The sequence below is a fragment of the Camelina sativa genome, chromosome 10 (genome assembly GCF_030686135.1).
Source record: "Camelina sativa cultivar CO46 ecotype springtype chromosome 10, ASM3068613v1".
NCBI lineage: Eukaryota > Viridiplantae > Streptophyta > Magnoliopsida > Brassicales > Brassicaceae > Camelina > Camelina sativa.
The window spans coordinates 25,951,382-25,971,992 of record NC_141889.1 but is presented as its reverse complement, the minus strand read 5'-3'; the positions used below and the strand labels follow the sequence as shown (position 1 = coordinate 25,971,992).

Sequence of the window (20,611 nt, the reverse complement as noted above, 5' to 3'; positions counted from 1 at the left end):
GATGGATAAATTGGCTGATGAGTTGTTGGAGGAGTTAGCTGAGGAGGATCATCTCAAGACTGCTTTGACCAAGGGTGGAGAAGAAGAGTTCCTGCATGAGGAGACCACTTGTTACAAGAATATGCTAGACTCCCACAGAGAAATGGATGGACCAGAGGAATTCGAGCAACTATCTAACGCAGAGGAGGTATGTGTAGTTGAGACAGAGAGTTCAGAACGTGATACATCCGACTCGACCGACGTCAAGACCCGACTCGAGACACCGACGTCCCGCTCGATCGAGTCGCACCCCTCCGACTCGACCGTGATTATTCCAGACTTCCATGCTGACGACTGGTCGGAACTGAAAGCTCCAAAGGTAGAACACAAAATTCTCCCTTCCGGACTCAGGTACGTTTTTCTAGGAACTAATTCTACTTATCCTGTCATAGTGAATGCTATGTTGAGTGATGATGAATTGGGTTGCTAGTAACTGAGCTTAAGAAGTATAGAAAGGCTATAGGTTATTCCTTAGAAGATATCAGGGGAATCTCACCTAGTATTTACACACATAGGATCAATCTTGAAAATGAGTCTTATGCTAGCATTGAACCCCAAAAGAGATTGAATCCTAACCTGAAGGAAGTAGTAAAGAAAGAAATCTTAAAACTGTTTGATGATGGAGTTATCTATCATATCTCTGATAGTACTTGGGTATCTCCAGTGCACTATGTACCTAAAAAGGGGGGAATCACAGTGATCAAAAACAAAAAAATGAGTTAATCACAACTAGAACCATCACAGGACATAGGATGTGCATAGATTATAGGAAGTTAAATGATGTATCTAGGAAAGATCATTTTCCTCTTCCTTTCATTGATCAAATGTTGGAAAGACTAGCCAGTCATCCTTATTACTGTTTCCTTGATGGGTATAGCAGATTCTTCCAAATCCCTATTCACCCAAATGATCAGGAAAAGATAACATTTAATTGTCCTTATGGCACTTTTGCCTACAGACGCATGCCATTTGGTTTGTGCATTGCTCCTGCCACCTTTCAAAGGTGCATGACTTCGATTTTCTCGGATTTGATTAAGTAGTCACTGGAAGTGTTTATGTACGACTTCTCTGTATATGGTTCCACTTTCTCCTCCTGTTTGTTAAATCTGTGCAGGGTATTGACGCGATGTGAGGAGACGAACCTGGTGCTGAACTGGGAGAAGTGTCATTTCATGGTTGAAGAAGGGATCTTTCTGGGACACAAGATTTCTGAAAGAGGAATTGAGGTTGACAAGGCAAAGATTGAGGTCTTAGTTCAGCTTCAACCGCCTAAAACGGTGTAGGACATCAGAAGTTTTCTGGGACATGCTGGGTTTTATAGGAAATTCATCAAAGACTTCTCAAAAATTGCAAGACCATTGACAAGGTTGCTGTGCAAGGAGGTTGAGTTCGAATTATGCAGCATGCTTGGAAGCTTTCAGCAAGATCAAGGAGACATTGGTTTCAGCACCCATAGTACAAGGTCCAAATTGGGATCACCCTTTTGAGATCATGTGTGAAGCTTCAGACTTCGCAGTTGGAGCAGTTCTGGGACAGGGTATTGACAAGAAGCTTCATGTCATCTATTACGCAAGTCGCACCTTGGACGAAACTCAAGGAAGGTACGCTATCATAGAGAAAGAACCATTTGTCAAGAATGAGGATTGAAGATGCTCTCCCCATAGATGATTCAATGCCTGAGGAACAACTTCTGGTCGCCCAAGTTTGTGAGCAGATGCATGACACAGAGCTTCACAACTCAGGATCAGATGCATGGCTATCACATCTGAGACTGCACCATGGTATGCAGATGTCGTGAACTACAAGGTCAGTGGAAAAGTTCCTGATGACATGGATCCCTATAGAAAGAAGAAGTTTTTCAGAGAGGTCAACCACTACTTCTGGGATGAACCCTATCTGTAGAAGAGAGGTTCTGACGGTCTGTTCAGAAGGTGCATAGCAGAAGGGGAAGTAAAAGGAGTGCTTAAGCACTGTCACGGCTCCACCTATGGAGGTCAATTCGCCACTTTCAAGACTGCTCAGAAGGTTCTTCAAGCAGGTCTCTGGTGGACAACCTTATTCAAAGACGCTCACAGTTTCATCACGAAGTGTGATGCCTTTCAGAGGATGGGCAACATCACAAGGAGGAACGAGATGCCACAAAATCCGATCCTGGAAGTGGAAATATTTGACGTTTGGGGGATAGACTTCATGGGACCTTTCAACCATCCATCTAATGGTAATGTCTATATTCTAGTGGCAGTCGATTACGTTTCTAAGTGGGTTAAAGCCATTGCCAGTCCTACCAACGATCACAAGGTTGTTCTGAAGTTGTTCAAAAGTATAATCTTTCCAAGGTATGGGATACCTAGAGCAGTGATCAGTGATGGTGGAACTCACTTCGTCAACAAGGTGTTCGAGAGTATGCTGAGGAAGTATGGTGTCAAGCACAAGGTGTCGACAGCGTATCACCCTCAGACCAGCGGACAGCTTGAGATTTCGAACAAACAAATCAAGGGTATTTTGTCAAGGATTGTTGGAGTTTCGAAGAAAGATTGGTCTGTCAAGTTGGACGAGACTCTCTGGGCATACAGAACAGCGTTCAAGACGCCAATAGGACGAACACCATTTCAGTTGATCTATGGTAAAGCACTCCCTGTAGAGGTTGAGTACAAGGTACTCTGGGCTATCAAGTTGCTGAACTTGGATATCAACACAGCTCAAGCTAAGAGAACACTTGACATCCATGAGTTGGAAGAAATAACACTTGATGCTTATGAGAGTTCCAAGATTTACAAGGAATTGACAAAGAATTTTCATGACAAGAAAATTGTTGTCAAGGAGCTCAAGGCTGAAGATCAGGTTTTGCTGTTCAATTCCAGACTTAAGTTATTTCCTGGAAAGCTTAAGTCTAGGTGGTCTGGACCTTTTACAGTCAAAGACGTTCTGCCATTTGGAGCCATCACTCTTCTGAACAAGAATGGTAGTGAATTCACTGTAAACGACCAAAGAGTAAAAAAGTATCTAGCTGACCAAGTCCAACCGGAGGGGTTTTCTGTACTCCTCCATGAACCCCCAAAAGCCTAAAAGCAGCAAAGTCAAGCTAGGGACTTTAGACAAGCTCACTTGGGATGAAGTCCAAAAGGTATCACTGTAAATATTTTTTAGGATCTTTGTATTTCTAATTTTTGTTTTTGGTTTTCTACGTGTTTAGGAATCTACAGAAAGGAGTATAGGAATCATAGAAGAAAAAAAGGGGATACAGAGAAATTAAAGGAAGAGAAGAGTCAGACAAGGAGTGTTGGTCATGTGGGAGAAGCCGAGTGAAAGTGTGAGGGGAAGTTATTCTTAAAAAATACATCACCCTTTTGTCACCTCACCACCACTCACCCATCAATTTCTCTCTCTCTATGTTCCCCATGCTCGACACTCTATTTCCCCTTTACCATCTCCATCGCTCATTATTTAATAAACACTCTATCCCATTTTTCCTCTCACCAACCAAAACAAATCGATTATTCCCTCATCTCTCTTCCTCCACCTTGTTCGAAGTTCACGAAGCTTACCAGAGGAGTCCTGCGATTCATTCACCAGCGATTCAACCGAAGTCCTTTGCTCAGTACAGGACCTGTTGCCACTCGACCCGCCGGAGTAACCCCCTCGAGTAGTCTTGGTCCGACTCGATCGAGCCATTTTCCACCACCGCTAGCGAAGCTGCTCACTCCTCTCTTGCTCGACTCAAACGAGCTTTGACTCGCCAGATCTCTTGTACTTTGGTCGTCGTCGTGAAGTTCTTGTTTAGGCTCCAAAACAAGCAAGTTGTTCACCGTCACTCTCGATCCAACCCCGACTCGATCGACCATCCTGGGTAAGCTCCGCCGTGTCGATCCTCTCACGCGAACAAACAAGCTCTGACTCGATCAACATTCTATCTGACTCGATCCACCCGAATCGACCACCACCGAAGCACCTCGTTCGAGTCACCGACGTCTAGCTGACTCCATCTGTGCACCGTTCTCGATGCCCGCACACGCGCACTCGTCACGACCCCCACTTGACAGACAAAACCACATCTGCTCGAGTCGACCCGCTTCGACTCGATCTGTCCTGCTCGAGTCACTGTCGAAGCTTCGATCGAGCCAACCGCCGTCCCGGAATCTTCACCGTCGTCACCTCCCCATGTTCGTCGAGCCAATTCCACTTCGTCACACGTTATATCTCGCACGCATTACTCCTCCACTTGACCGAATGACCTCGCCACGCTCGAGCTAACACGTCGCGACTCGACCCTCTTGCTCGAGCCGACGACCGTTCCGAATCGATCCTCTGCGTCACCACCGCTTGAGTCGACCCACATTGACTCGGCCGCCACTGTAACTCTCACTCGACACAGCGCTTCGACCCAACACACCGCGACTCGAAGTCATCTGCTTAGATTGTCGAAGTATCACGCTCGAGCCACTGACAATGCCTTTTCGTTCGAGTCAGGTAGGTCTCTACCAGTTCGTTGTCGCCGTTCGTCACCACCTCGACTCAATTCGACTAAACCGAGAAGTTCATCATGCCCACTCGATCCATTCGCCAGCCAAGATCTTACCTACACGCCGACGACACAACTTGACTTACTACGTTATCGGTTACTCTCTCTTTGCACTTGTTATTTGCTCAATAACATACTAAATCTTAGTTTTGAGTTTATTATGTCTCATAGAAGCAGGAAGAATACCGACCTTATACATGAGATGAGAGAGGTCATCCCCTGAAGCCATGGCGAAGCGTTCCCTAAAAATGAAGAACATGGTTGATGAAGTTGTTGGGGGTTAAGGACAAGCAGCGGGGTCAAGCAGACCAGACAAACAGCTCTCTAAGAGTAAGAGTCGTGGGAAGAGACCGGTGCCAGCTTCTACCTCAAGACAGGAGGACAGTGATTACGAACAAGAGGAACCTGCGTTGCATTCAGAACAAGCGCCAAGGAAGTCTGTACGACGGAGAGCATCTGAGACAAAGTTGACTCCCAAGGAGTACTACGAGTTGTTCCAACAGTGTGAGTTCAGTGGAACGAGATATCCACATCCTGAGACGATGGAGCTACTAGGGATTGGGGAGGATGTTCAGTATCTATTTCGGCGGTGCCATCTGAAGGTAATTATGAACACCCCCAAGAATGGATACAGAGAGGAGAAAATTCAATTCCTTTCTACTATGGAGATGCACTTGTATGCGGATGAGCCAGGCATGATGTCTGATGGAGGTCAGGGCTATATTGCATTTCGCGTTCATGGCCAGTTCTTCACACTTACTTTCAGAACCATTGAAGAAATTTTCGGATTTCCCTGCAGAACGAGGACTCTGCCACAGTTTGACAGAAGCGAAATATCCGCACTCTGGGCAACGATCGGAAGCACCCTGACATTTACTTCGTCGAAAACGAAGGCAATGAACCTCAGAAGCCCAGTCTTGCGTTACTTCCAGAAGGCGGTTGCCAATGCATTCTACGCCAAGGAGATTAAGGGATACATGACATACGGCGAGCTTGAGATGATCGATCTGGCACTAAAAGGACTCTCGTTCACTGCCATGGATTGCACCGCACTGCAAGGTGACATGTCCGACACTTCCGTCTCGTTCTACCTCCTAAACTACATAATATCATACAAGACTTGGGTCTCAAGACTCAACAGAAACCGCACTCCGGACATAATGTGTATGGGAGGCGTAGTGATTTGGTTTCTTGAGGCAGCTGGTGTTCCCCTACAATTCGAGCCATACCCACCACGCTGGATAGACATAAACAACTTGCGGCAGCTACACACTTTGGACTGGGGCTTGCGGAATGGACGACTGCTCTACAAGTTCGTGCATCCTGCGGTCGGTCCCTCGAGATTACTCCTCCCCTGCGTCGAGTTGACTACAATCTTGGGGGGTGAGCACATCGAATTCATCCCTCCCGTAGATACACTATACGATTTTGAGGCTGATGAACCACATGTAGACGTAGCGGAAGCAGAAGCTGATCCGATAGAGGAAGATGCAGTTGAGTACTGCCCTGAGCAATTCCACTTTGAAGATTAATCAGAACCACAAATGGCCAAAGGGGTCAGAGCAGCTCATGATCGCCTCAACAAGCTTCAGCGATGGGGGAAGGCAAGAGACAAGGTGCTCAGCAGCTTCACAAAGACCTTCACTAATTTCATGTGGAAGTTCAGTTGCTCGACATCCACCACAACCATCCCTAGGTCTGTTCCCGAGGACACCAGACCCATGCAAGGTCGTGCTTCAGCGAGTCTCGAACGAACTCACCAACGAACACCTTCTCCTGCCCATTCTCCAGCTCGCTAATCTTCATATGTCTCCCGACCGCTTCAGCCTACACACGTCCCTTCATGCCACTCGTCACATGAATCCAGGGAGAGACGGGGACAAGGTTCGCGCGGTTCCAGAGCCTCCTCAAGTCGTCGATCAGTGCTTCGTTCCGCAGCTCAAGCTGAGCAAGAGGCTGAGCAGCGAGATGAAGCTAAAGGTGATTATCAGGGTATGCAGGAGGTTGAGCAGCAAGTCGAACATCAAGGCGATCATCAGCTTACCGAGGTGGTAGTATCAGACCATGGTGAGTCTAGAGTCGATGACATGCAGTGCGATGAGCAGCCAAACACAATCCAGAACACGCAAGCGGTTGAGCAGCACGTCGACCAACCAGCTGAGGTCACTCCCGCGGATCCGGACCAAGGCGAGGGACAAAGCCAGTACCACGCTCCTCCTTGGGCGAGCACCGACTCTTTCTTCTATTACTGAGGTACTCCTACCTTCCATTGTATATACCATTTCATTCTTGCATTGTTTGTGTTGTGATTCTTAAACCTTCCTGCAAATTTTTCTTACACAGGAGACTGTGTAATTTAAGTTTGGAGGAGGGTTTGGATGATGTATTTGATGTTGTGTCTTGTGATTCTTATTTCAAATTTTTGCATCATATCATGTTTGAGTTTGCATCCATCTATTTGTATAGAAAAACCAGTAATTTAAAAAAAAAAATCAAAAAAAAAAATCTCCACAAAAACAGAGTGTTCATGTAGTTTAAACTTGCACATTATGATTGAGTCTAGTGTTATTCATATAGGGTTGTTGCATTTAGCATAGGGGTTGATGATGGTTGTAACCTTGGAAGCATGTTGGAATCGATAGGATCAACACCCTTGTTATTAGTTCTTTGATGCATGTTGATTGAACTTGAAAATGTAAGATTGAAGCATGTTTTGAATTGACATCACTCCCTATCTATCTGAACATAATCCTGACTTGCAATTATCTTGTTATGCATTGAAGTTGAACTCATGGATACCATACACATACTTGGATTGTCTTTCACATTTTACCACCCTTGTCAATCCAAGTAGCTGATTCCCATCTTTGGAACAATTTCCCGCACCCTTAACCAACCGTCCTTTCAAGCCAATTGTATTCTTGAGTGTCAGGCTTTTTCCTAGTTGAGCTTGTTAGAAAGTGTTAGGTTCTAACCGACAAGAGTAGGATCCTGTGTAGTTCTAGTTCGCGTTATTCGAACTAGTAGGACTAGGTGAGAACTTGATTTTGGGTATTGGGTATGGATTTGTGCAGAAAAGTAAAGGGTAGGAAGTCTTAAGGAGGGGGATGTGTGTTTACAGTTTACAAGTCTAGAAAAAGAAAGGAAAGCACAAATGCTTCAGATGTCTAGAGTCCTTAGAAGAAAATAAAAGGAACCATAGTGATAATAAAGATTTTCCAATCCGCTAGAATGAAAAGAAGTGAACTCCTCCTAAGAAAAACTGTAAAGAGTTTGAGATGATGTTTCTGACGAAGGGTAGAGATAGGACCAACTTCTGGGTTAGAATGTTAGGACTGAGTTTCCTTGGGGACCTTGGGTAGAGAGGGCACTGCTCTTGTATGTATCAGTTGGTTTCAACCTTTAGCCTTCTTTTGAGCTCAACTCCTTTTCGTGAGAGAACCTTCTGTATTGATAAAACCACTTGAGAAGGAGACCATCTATGTCTCTGACCTTTTACCCTAGCCAAATGAGTTCAATGACATTGCATAGCTTGATTCACGGTTCTCTATTAATAAATGTTAAAGGGAGTGATTGATAGGATTGCATGTGTAGATTAAATAAATAAAGTTCCTTCACCATGCATCATAGAACTAAAAACAAGGTCCTTGATTCTAACTACTCTATTCAGCATGTTTTAGGGTCTGAGACCCCAACTTCACACCTCTCTTCCATACTTTTTTCTTGTTATTTGCTTGAAGGAAAGCAAAGAATAAGTTTGGGGGAGTTGATATGTATATATTTTACACTATTTCATCATGCATTTGTTATTCATTTTGTTCTCTTAACTCATTGTTTTGCATTGTTTTTAGTCTCTTTTGCATAATAATACATATCTAGGTAGTCTTTGCATTGGTCTTGCATATTGGAGTTATTTCAGGTGTTTAGGAGATGTCCAGACTGTTGGAACTAAATGGAGGTTGAGACATGCGGCTCGACCAAGCATGCCCGGAATGGACGTCATGTGACTCGACCGACATCCGACTTGGACGCGCTTCCAGGAAGAAGCACCATCATCCCACTCGATCCATCATGCCTGGAATGGATGTCATCAACACTCCCGGAACCGTCTCTCGAGCCATTCTCACAACACTCCCAAAACCGTCGATCGAGCCACCCCGTTCGAGCCGTTCCACTCGAGTGGGATTTAGCTTTTGACGTCTTCATCAAAGTTATAGAGAATTGAGTCATCTTTCCAATGCCATTTTTTTCAAGCAAATCGGAGGTGTGGTTGAAGAGTTATCATTGTTTTAGTGGATGCGTATACACCCAGCTCGAGCCGCTGCCCGTCGACTCGACCCTCCACCTCGAGCCGCTGCTCGTCGACTCGACCCTCCACCACTTGATCCACCCGCTCGAGCCAACACCATCACCCACTCGAGCCACCACTTGTTCGCACATGTCAGGAAGACGTTCCTTCTCACACGCTTCAGGAGATTTCCGAACCGAGGCTCTATCTTGTCGTTTTAAGTTTTAGGGATTCACATGTTTTTACTACATATACATTTTGTTAAGTTTTGGTTTGGGGACATCTCATCTTTTATTCTCGTTTTATTATGAAGGTTCTACCTAGCCACCTAAAACGTTTGGAGACTTTGTATCCAGATATCTTTTAATCCGTTTAGTTTTTGCATTTGATTTCTTCTGCAAAGTTGTTCATCTCATTCTTGTCTATCTTATCATGCTTTGTTCAATATTTTCTGGATTTGTGTCTTTGGTGATGATTTCCGGATCTGAGTAGTGCTAGAGTTCTTGGGGATGGGATAGACTAGGTGGAGGATCTTAGGATGTAGAGTGTTTAAGCTTTGATTTTTATGATTCCTTTCTGGACTAGTGTTAGAAATGCTAGTTTCTCTCTTATCAATTGGAACTAGGTTCGAGATATTTCCACACCCAAAAGGTGTTTGATGAAATGTTTGACCAACTAGTGCCAGAGACTTACGTTCCTAGCCTAAGAGATTAGTTGTCTAGGATGTTTGTTGACGTGAATGAACTTATCTGTCACGCCTGCTCAACCATGTTTCTCTAGCGAGAGCTGGGTATGGAAGTGGTTGGGTATGAGTAGCTTTTGCCAAGAGATTGGATTATCTAAGTTGTGATGTTTGTTGTTTAGGGATAGATCGCTTGTGGCATGTTAAACACTCTGTAGACTAGGATACTCCACCGACATCAATTACTCCCATCCTTAGGACTTCTATCTTTTTGATTGATATTACATTCCTGAGACTGTTTCGTTTCTAGTTCTGTGATTCATTTTCGTTTTGCATTCGGATCACTCTAGGATTGTTAGACATAAAAACACTCTTTTTGATTTGGCTTAACTTGTGATTTCTTAATTGCATCTTGATTGCTAGCAACATCCCATTTGGATTGACACCTTAAGTACTACAACACATAAGGTTAATTGAACCTGCTAGGAGACATCTGCGACTTGGCTCGTTGACATGTGTCACAGCATGAAACATAGTCTGCCACCACTATGTGCATAGAAGGCCAATAAAATTGATGAGATAAGCGTTTAAAGGTTTGTAACACACATGAATGGCCTCCCATGGTCGTGTTGTGATGTTCGAAGTGTAAGGATGTCCTAGGTTCTCTTTTGCAAGTGCACCAATGCGAATCATATACGAATCTGTGGTGGCCAGGGTTCGCAAATCATCCCACAAGGAGACCTTCGGAACAGAGATGGCAAGTAGAACAGGACTTTCAGCTACCCTTGACCGTGCATCACCTGTAGAATTGGCTTTTCACGGCTTGTAGAGGATTTCATAGTCATAGCCAACCAACTTGCTCATCCACTTTTCGTAACACACATGAATGGCCTCCCACGATCGTGTTATGATGTTCGAACAAAAGTTGTTGAATCCATGGTGACTGTGGAGGGATCACAATGCGATTATTATAGTAGAGAAACCCATCTCTCCAAGTGTAAGGATGTCCTGGGTTCTCTTTTGCAAGTGCACCAATGCGAATCATATACGAATCTGTGGTGGCCAGGGTTCGCAAATCATCCCACAAGGAGACCTTCGGAACAGAGATGGCAAGTAGAACAGGACTTTCAGCTACCCTTGACAGTGCATCAGCTGCAGAATTGGCTTTTCTCGGCTTGTAAAGGATTTCATAGTCATAGCCAACCAACTTGCTCATCCACTTTTGTTGTTCCGGCATGAGAATGCGTTGCTCCAACATATAACGATGGCTCCTTTGATCAGTTTGTATGGTGAACCGCCTCCCTAAAAGATATGGCCGCCAGGTCTGAATTGCCACTATTATAGCCAACATTTTCTCTAGCATATGTAGACCATGACTTCTTTGTGGCTCAAAGGAACCTGTTCATAAACACAATTGGTTTCCCGTCTTGGGATAAAACAGCACCAATACCTTCACCAGATGCATTCGTTTGATCACAAACGGTTGAGAGAAATTAGGCAAGGCAAGAGTCGGTGTTGTTGTCATAGCCAGCTTCAATGCGTTGAATGCCTTCTCCGCCTCCACATCCCAAGCAAAACGCCATTTTCTCAATAAATTGGTCAGTGGCCGAGCGATCAAGCCATAGTCACAGACAAACTTGCGGTAATACCCCGTTAAACCAAGGAATCCTCGTAACTCAGTGACCGTCGTGGGCAATGGCCAATTGGTCATAGTAGTTACTTTCGAGCAATCTTAACCCCTGTGTGAGTGATGATGTGACCGAGATAATCCAACACCTGCTTCCCGAACTCACATTTCTTAAGCTTCACTGCTAGCTCATGCTTACGAATCAGCTCAAAAACTCCGAGTACATGTTGCAGATGTGCTTCCCAATTTGGACTATAAATGAGAATATCGTCGAAAAAGACCAGAACTGACCTTCGCATAAGTGGTCTGAATATGTTGTTCATGAGCGATTGAAACGTTGAAGGGGCGTTACATAGACCGAAGGGCATCACGAGAAACTCATAGTGGCCGTTGTGTGTTCTGAAGGCTGTTTTGTGAATATCCAGCGAATGGATCCTCACCTGATGGTAACCCGCTGTGAGATCGAGTTTGGTGAAGAAGACAGATCCTTGGAGCTCATCCAACATATCCTTGATAGTGGGAATAGGGAATTGGTCCTTGATTGTCGCGGAATTGAGCGCTCTGTACTCGGTACAGAATCTCCATGATCAATCTTTTTTCTTCACCAAGAGGACCGGTGATGAAAAGGGGCTTAAACTCGGCCGAATTATACCCTATTGGAGCATCTCACTCAACTGTCGCTCAATCTCATGTTTCTGGTAGTATGCGTACCGATATGGCCGAACGTTGATAGGATATGTTCCCTCTTTTAGATTGATGTGGTGTTTGATCTCTCTTGGTGGTGGGAGTCGTTCTGGTGGTCGAAAAATATATGTGTACTCGCTCACCAACGTCTGCATCAACGCTGGAAGTGACAGTGATGATGTCGTCCTCTGTCTCATCATGCTCGCCCTCCATGATAAACAGCTGGGTTGTTTACACTTGTGACCAGGGGTGTATTTCTCGTCACAACTAAAACATCCCCGAATTGCTAGTGTATGACCGCCACCGCTTGTCTTGCTGCAACTGGTCATCTCTCATCCTTGCAAGATCGATTGCTTCCGTTAATGTCTTCGGTTTGAGGATCCGAATGCTACTAGATATGGAGATATGAAGCCCCCCATTCCACCTTGTTCTGCAATCGTTCAAATTCTCTTTGGTACTCGATTAAAGTTCCCTTCTGCCGTATGTGAAAAAGGGCTTCTTCAAAATCTTCTCCATCACTGAAGCGTGTATACAACTCTGCCTCAAACGTCTCCCATGGCAGACGATGGACATCAAAACCTCTTCGCCTCGATTTTGCCTGCCACCACGCATTCGCCTCTTCCGTCAGGTGAAAGGACGCTAAGCTGACTCTCTGGTCCCTGGTATCTCATGGTAAGTGAAATATTGCTTTGCTCTGTTTAACAACTCCTCCGGATCTCCACCATTGAACCGAGGGAAGTCCAGCTTAACCTGTTGAGCATGGGCTTGCACAGTCGTTACCGCAAACGGGTTGACATGGTCATTCCTCTGTTCCATCGGGTAGTGCTGCTCTTCCATTCGCCGCTGTCCCCGATCTGCACTGGTTCCACTCTCTCGGCTGGTAACAATGAGCTCACGCATCTGATTCATTGTGTCCTCCAACATTTGACGGAAAGTCATCTCCATCTTCTGTAACTTGCCGTCAATCTTGGTAGTAACCGTTCGCATCTCATCTTGTACCGTTCTGAGGCCCTCTTGCATCAACCCGAGACCAGCCTCCAGGTCATCGATTCTCTCTTTGTTGTTAGACATTGGCGCTAACTCTTTTTTTGTTTTTCTGGGTAAAGTTTTAAAAGAAATTAAAATGGAAATGTGAAAGAGGTTCTTGTTGAACGTTGATTCGTAAGAATGTCGTCAACAAAAACACAACCACTCTGATACCAAATTAATACGTTTGGTCCCTCTTCAAAGCAAGAGATATAAAATATGAACACTCAGGAATTGATTGGTAGTTTAGACTACCTATTTTGTTGTTTTCCATTGATATAAATAAGCAAGTACAGGAAGCAAATAATATAATAGAGAAGTGGAGTCATTGACTCCTACAATGCAGGAAATGGGAAAGTAGACTACAGTTTCCTAGAAAGTAGGAAGACAAAGCCTCTTATTTGATAACTGAAACAAATGAAAGAAGTCCCCATGACTTCGTTAACCCACATACTTGGGATTCGGTCGACGTGGCCTACATGACACTCTCAGTGCCACCTCAGTCTTGTTACCTCCGACCTCAGCTGTCGCTATCCTATCAGTTCACAGCACTCTGAATCTGCTCAAAAGCTATTCTTACTCTCTTTCCTTCAAACTTGAATGCTCACTCTCTTTATCGACATTACCATCGATCTGGATCACCATTTTCCCGTTCTCTCCTAGTTTCACCACTCACCAGAATACCGATCACCGTATTTTCCGCAAATCTCCCAATGGTTTTTGCCAATTTCTCAACTAGAATACATTTCAACATACTCACTCACAGTTCTTCCGGATCATGAACTTTGTGTTTCTATCGGGAAAGTCCGTGAAGAAATTGTCGATGGCCTTTGTGGTATGTGTCATGAAAACTCGTCGTTGGAAGTCTAATCAAACATTAATAATCTGAATTAGTTCCCATGCTATATTTTAATGCATCAACAATGAAGTCATTCGAAATGAAAAACAGACCTTCTCCAAAAAATAAGGCAATGATGCTGCAACCAAAAGCATCAACCCGTAGTTTGTTATCTTAAATCCTCTCACCAAACTAAGAAGAAAAGAAATACAAATTTGTTAAAGTAGACAACAAACACGTTCTAAAAGCTTAAATTAAATTCAAGAAAGGTTTCACGCTTCTGTTTTTGTATAAACACGTTCTACTAGCCTCCCAATTTATCTCTTCAGATGAGAAAAATTTATGTAACATTCCCAAAGTACATCAATTGCTCATTCTAATCAAAATAAGAAAAATAAGTAAACATACTGAGTAATCAATGGTGGAAGGATCAATCTCATCAAAGTAATGCAACGCAGCCATGCCTGAGTAGACAGGATGAATGAATCCCACAATCAAACTGCACAAAACAACCAAAAATCAACACAACAATATATATAAAAAATGACCCGCCACCAACACCAAAATCAAAACACGATTAGAAGACAAAACAGGGAGAAAGAAACACACCAGAATGTTTTTTTTTTCCTCTCTAAGACATATTTTTCCAGATAACTTGATGAGTAAGGACCCCTGTCGAGTGGCCATGTAGTGGTTAGATGATCAAAACGCTTCACTTTACCATAAAATTTAGGTTATGCAAATCTTCCAACTCTAGGGATGCGAAATCTTGACTCTATAAATTCTAATCAAAATATAAGTCCATCAATACATGCGACTAAATTTGTGTTCATACTAATGCCACTTTCGCTCGCATGTGACATATCAGATCAAGATAATTGTCTTGTAAATCGGGAAAGAAACGAATAAACATTGCAAATCATACGCAAACAAGTATTTTGAAGTTTTTACATTCTTAGCAGAAAAAAAATATAGTACTTTGAAGATGTTATAGCAACACAAAACTATGTGGTTTGTCGTTCCACCCTCGCATGCTAATTATTAAATAAAATAAAAGTTATCAAACTCCTTTGCACTAACTTAACCCAAATTATCTTTGTCCAATCCGGTATATTGTCCTGAAGCATATATGAAGAAGATAGAGAGAAATAGAAATATATTTTTGTTTTCTTATTTCTTCCACCTTAACCTTTTGTTACAAAGACATATAGCTTTTACAGTGATACAATGTTTTTAACCTAGAGTCTAGATCCTTCTATTCTTGGCCAGCTATATCACATAATCTCAGAAGCTCAAACTTATTCTGTAATGTCACTTTCGAACTTCCTGCAGCTTCTGTTAATTTTCTGTTCTTGTCACCTGCTACCCTTCTGATTTTGTTTGTTCTGTCTTTGTCTTCTGTTGCAGGTAACCATTGGTGTGAGTTGGACTGTGAAGCTGATGGCCTTGAGCTGGACCTGAATTCTTCTGGGCCTTTAGCAGAAATGATGTCGTTTGGAGCTGTGTTGTTTATACTCCCCCGCAAACTTGGAGTGGGTGGAACAACGACACCATATTTGAATCGCAATTCTTCAAAATCACCCTGCGGAAGTGATTTGGTAAAGACATCTGCAATTTGGTAATCAGCAGAGATGTGATTGACGATGAGGTTTCCGAACGCAACTTGCTAACGAACATAATGGTAGTGAGTAGCAAAGTGCATAGTGCGAGCATGAAAACTTGAATTTGTAGTGAGGTACACAGCGAAAAGATTGTCGCAGAATAACACTGGTGTTTCAAACTGAGGAACACCAAGACTACGAAGGAGGTTCACAAGCCAAGTTATCTCAGAAGTAGCTTCGGACATGGCACGATACTCTGCATCTGTAGAGCTTTTAGAGACCATAGGTTGTTTGCGAGAAGACCATGAGATGATGTTATCACCGAGAAACGTGCAGAAACCACCAGTGGAGCGGCTTGTAGTGTTGCAACCGTTGTAGTCTCTGTCACTAAAAACTCTCATTTTACAATTTGTGGTGTTGCTAAAGGAGATCCCCATCGCAGTTGTGCCTTTAATATATCGAAGGATCCGTTTGAGGAGCTGAAAGTCAGAAACAGTGGGAGCATGCATCTTCTGACACACATAGTTGATAGAGAATTGGATATGTGGTCTAGTAAAAGTCAGATATTGCAGCTTGCCTGCTAAACTTCTGAAGTATTTAGGATTCTCAAATAGTTTGTCTTGGTTTGGAGTTTTGTTGAGCTGTTGTGGTAGCGGTGTGGCAACTGCAGAACAATTAGACATAGCTGCAGCAACAAGAAGGTCCTCTGCATACTTTTGCTGAGAGAAACAAACCACCAGGATAGAATTGAGCCTGAATCCCCAGAAAGTAGTGCAGTTGACCCAGATCCATCATTCAAAATTGTTGATTGAGCTCTTCAAGAAGATGATTGAGGAGACTAGAGTAGTTCCCAGTAATCACCATGTCATCAGCATAGAGCAACAAGAAAATAACATCACCATCTTTGGCACAAATGAAGAGATAAGGATCTGGAATACTACAAAAGAAGCCAAATTCAAGCAAAAAAATTCTGAACTTATCAAACCAGGCTTTTGGAGCTTGTTTAAGCCCATAGAGAGACTTATGCAATAAGCATACATAATCAGGATGTTCTTCATCCACAAAACCAGCAGGTTGCTTCATGTAAACAGTTTCAGTAAGATCTCCATGGAGGAAAGCATTGTGTACATCCATTTGTTTTAGTTCCCAATTTAGAAGAGTAGCAATATGAAGAACTGCTCGAACTGTAGGAGTTGAAACAACCGGACTGTAAGTTTCAAGATAGTCAATGCCTTCTTCTTGATTATAACCTTGAGCAACCAGTCTAGCTTTGTATTTGTCTAAGGAACCATCTGCATGAAGTTTAACTCGAAAAACCCATTTTGAACCAAGAACATGCATATCGGGTGTGGGAGGAATGAGAGACCATGTTCTTGTTGCTTTACAATTACCCATTTCTTCACTCGTAGCAGCTGTCCAACGTTCATCCTTTAAAGCCTTAGTCACTGTTGTGGGCATTGGATGAGACACTTTGTGAGAGAGAAGAGCATACCTCTGATTTGGCTTACTAATGCATGATTTTAATCTTGTGATCATTGGGTGATTATTTCCCAGTTAAAGCTCAGCAGTAGATGTTGCAGGTTGATCAGTAGCACCATATGTGGTCAGCGGAGGGGGTGATGAGTGAACGTTGTTGCCTATAGAAACAAGATCTAAGCTTGTCGTACACTCAGTACATTCCTCATCAATGTCATCTGAACAATCCGGTGAACTTTCATGAGGAACATGAGGATCAACACTAACCACCGATGTTGTAGAAGGTGGCAAAGAATCTGGTAAGACTAGTAATGAATCTTCTTCTGCTTGAGCTGGAGCGGAATCGACTGATATTTGAGCTGAATCAGAGTGGAGTTGTGCAGTGTCTGCAGGTATTGGAGTTTCACTTGAGGAAATTTCCTCTGGAGCCGAAGAGGAATGAGAACCAATGCAGGAGCTTTTAATCCAAGCAGTGTACAGAGGTGTGGGAACAAAGTGCTGCAGAGAGACATATGTATCTGCAAATGGGAATGATGTTTCATCAAAGATAACATGCCGACTTAGATATACACGACCAGTGGGAGGATGATAACAACGATATCCCTTGTATTTTTCTGTGTATCCCAGGAAAATACACTTAAGAGACCGTGGATCAAACTTATTCAAAGCATATGGCCTGAACATTGGATAACAGGCACATCCAAAGGTGCGTAAAGCTGAGTATTCTGGAGCTTTACCATGCAGAACTTCAAAGGGACTGCAATCACTATCAAGAGAGGTACTTGGTAGGAGATTACAGAGAAAGTTGACAGTGAAGAAAGCCTATACCCAATAGCTTTGAGGTGTCTTGCTTTGAAACATAAGAGTGAGACCCATTTCTGTAAGTTGCCTATGTTTTCTTTCTGCCTACCCATTTTGTTGTGGTGTATGTGGACAGGAAATGTAGTGTTGTATACCTGACTCTTGCAAGTGTGTTAAAAATCTTTGACTTATGAATTCACTTCCACCATCAGAATGAAAAATTCCAATTTTGTTTTGTAGAAGATTTTCAACAAGAAGATGATACTTGATGAATATAGAGCAAAAGTCTGACTTTCTCTTAAGAGGATAAAACCAGCAATATCTTGAAAAGTTGTCAATAAAGACTACATAAAACCTGAATCCCTGAATGGAAGAGACAGGAGAAGGACCCCAAAGATCACAATGAACTCTCTGTAAGGGTCTAGAAGCATGAAAATCAGAAGAAACAAATGGCAATTTTGAACTCTTCCCTAGCCGACACGATTCACACATGCTGCTGGTACTTTTATTAACTTGAATTGCCTTATTTGCAGAAAGTAGTTGGAGGAATTGAGCATTAGGATATCCCAATCTTCGATGTCAAACTTCATCAGAGGTTTTGATTTGTCTGGTAGAGTAGAACGTCTTAAACTTTCCATCCTCCAGTTTGTAAAGACCATCATTTTCCTTTCCTTTTATCAGAACTTTGCTTGTTTGCTTGTCCTTGATAAGAACATCATCAGAATCAAATATAATTGCACAAGGATAATCCTTAGTCAACTTTGAAACTGACAACAGAGATTTCACTATTGCAGGACAAACCAAGACATCTTTTAAAGGGAGATTACTTGAAGTAGAGGGAAGGTTTGTTGAGCCTATGTGTGTAATAGGAAGCATGTTACCATCACCAGCCATGACTGTATCATTTCCGGTGTAAGGCTGAGCTTTCTGTAGACGTTGGGTGTTGTTGGTAATATGAGCTGTTGCCCCTGAATCTGGATACCAAGCACTGTCGTCAGTTACATCAGTAATATGGAGAGCAAAGAAGGTTGTAGCTGCAACTTCTGGTTTCTGATACTCTTCATCAAAGCGGTACCAACAGTCTAGAGCATTGTGTCCTCGTTTGTTGCAGATCTGACAAATTGGTAACTCTGTTTTAGTGGAGCCATGAGGAGAGCTTGGAAACTGAGGAGAGGGTGAGAACTGAGGAGAGCCTGAAAACTGTTGGTGAAAGCCACGACCTCTAGTGGAGAAGCCGTTGCCGCGTCCTCGACCTCTGTTCCCACGTCCTCTGCCGGAGAAGTTTGATGACCTCATGGTATGAAAGCCTAGGTGTGGGGAAACATCATAAGAGTTTGAGTAGCCTTGAAGTTGATCCTCATAATCGGTTAGGCAAAAAATCACATTTTCATAAGTTGGTTGAGGACTTCGATCCATTGAATCTTCAATAACAGTGATTATTGGCTCATAATCACGACTCAGGCCTCTTAACGCAGCGAAGATCTTCATCTTTTCACCAATGATCGCAAATATCTTTAATACTCCTAAGATAGTCAGACATACTCTTGTCTAACTTTTCAGAGTTTTGCAGACGACGTTGCAGTTCAAACAGCCTAGAGGAGGAGGTACGATTAAAGTGAGATATAAGAGTATCCCATATCTGTTGAGTTGTTGCAGAGCCAACTACCAAACGAAGGACGTTCTCAGTCATCGACCCAAGCAGCCACGCCTTAACTACTTGGTCAGATCTAGACCAACTCTCAAAGTCCGGATTGAGAATGTCTTCAACCTTGCCGTCTTTGTTGTTGCGGATAGGTATCTTCTCTATCGGTGGTTTGAGAGCGCCATTAACGAACCCAAGTAGATCTTGAGTTTTGAGGAATGATTCAAACTGAGATTTCCAGATTATGTAGTTTTGCTCAGTGAGCTTTAAGGTAACACAATTTGAGATGTGTAACAAAGGTGTAGAGTAAAGGTCCATAGTTCCATCCATGGCTCTGATACCATGAAGAACATAGAGATAAATAAAAATATATTTTTGTTTTCTTATTTCTTCCACCTTAACCTTTTGTTACAAAGACATATAGCTTTTATAGTGATACAATGTTTTTAATCTAGAGTCTAGATTCTTCTACTCTTGGCCAGCTGTATCACATGATCCCAAAAGCTCATGTAACCGTTGCAGGTAACCGTTGGCGAGAGTTGGACTGTGAAGCTGATGGGATTGAGCTGGACCTGAATTCTTTTGGGCCTTTAGCAGAAACGATGTCGTTTGGAGCTGTGTTGTTTATAATATATACGTAAAAATTAGTGAGTTGTGTTGGAAATCATAGTGAATAGTAAGTATATCATATGGATAGTCATTAAGTTTTTAAATATTTGGTTTTCCCAAGTCGAACCTTAACTGTATTTGTATCTCTCTATATCTCCACTAACATATATCTCATCACTTGTTGATATGCTGGATACACGATCACAATTCACAAACTTTTTTGCTAACAACAAGTTATTAACACGAAATCCCTAGACTCACGAATATTGATGTTTATAGTAGGTTAGTTCATGAGTCTAGGATTTCATGCTGATAACATATTGCGAGAAAAAAGTTTAGAAATTGTCCTTGTGTATGAATGATAACATGATATATATGAGATACAAATTAGTGTTCACCTTGAGAACCAACTAATCTCGAATCTTCTAAAACATTCTAATGGGCCCATCATTAACATCTATGAATGATATACGCGTATTGTTCATAACATAAATCAATTTTTTTTTTCACTGATTTTAGAAGACATCAGCACTAAGCCACTAATGATGAGAATGATGTTGGTGTTCGGCCAGCCCATATTCTCATTTTAGAAGTGGGTCCAATACTAAATTAAGAGGCCTAATCTGAAAGTTATTAAACCCACATTTACAAAAAGAGTAAAAATTATTTCAGCTTAGTCCAACCTTTGTGCAATCATTTGAACAAATTCGAATTTAGAAATTAAACTCAAAAACTATATTTAACAACAATATTCTAGTGTGTATGTAAACACAATTTCC

The 20,611-nt window shown here is 42.6% G+C and overlaps 1 protein-coding gene across 1 annotated transcript; it reads right to left on the bottom strand.

Annotated features, from left to right (window-relative positions):
- Positions 1-19,073: 19,073 nt before the first annotated feature.
- Positions 19,074-19,553, bottom strand: LOC147937377 (uncharacterized). Its single transcript, XM_087468775.1, has one exon. It carries the CDS (start codon positions 19,551-19,553, stop codon positions 19,074-19,076), a length of 480 nt encoding a protein of 159 aa, XP_087324901.1.
- Between the last annotated feature and the right edge of the window lie 1,058 nt (positions 19,554-20,611).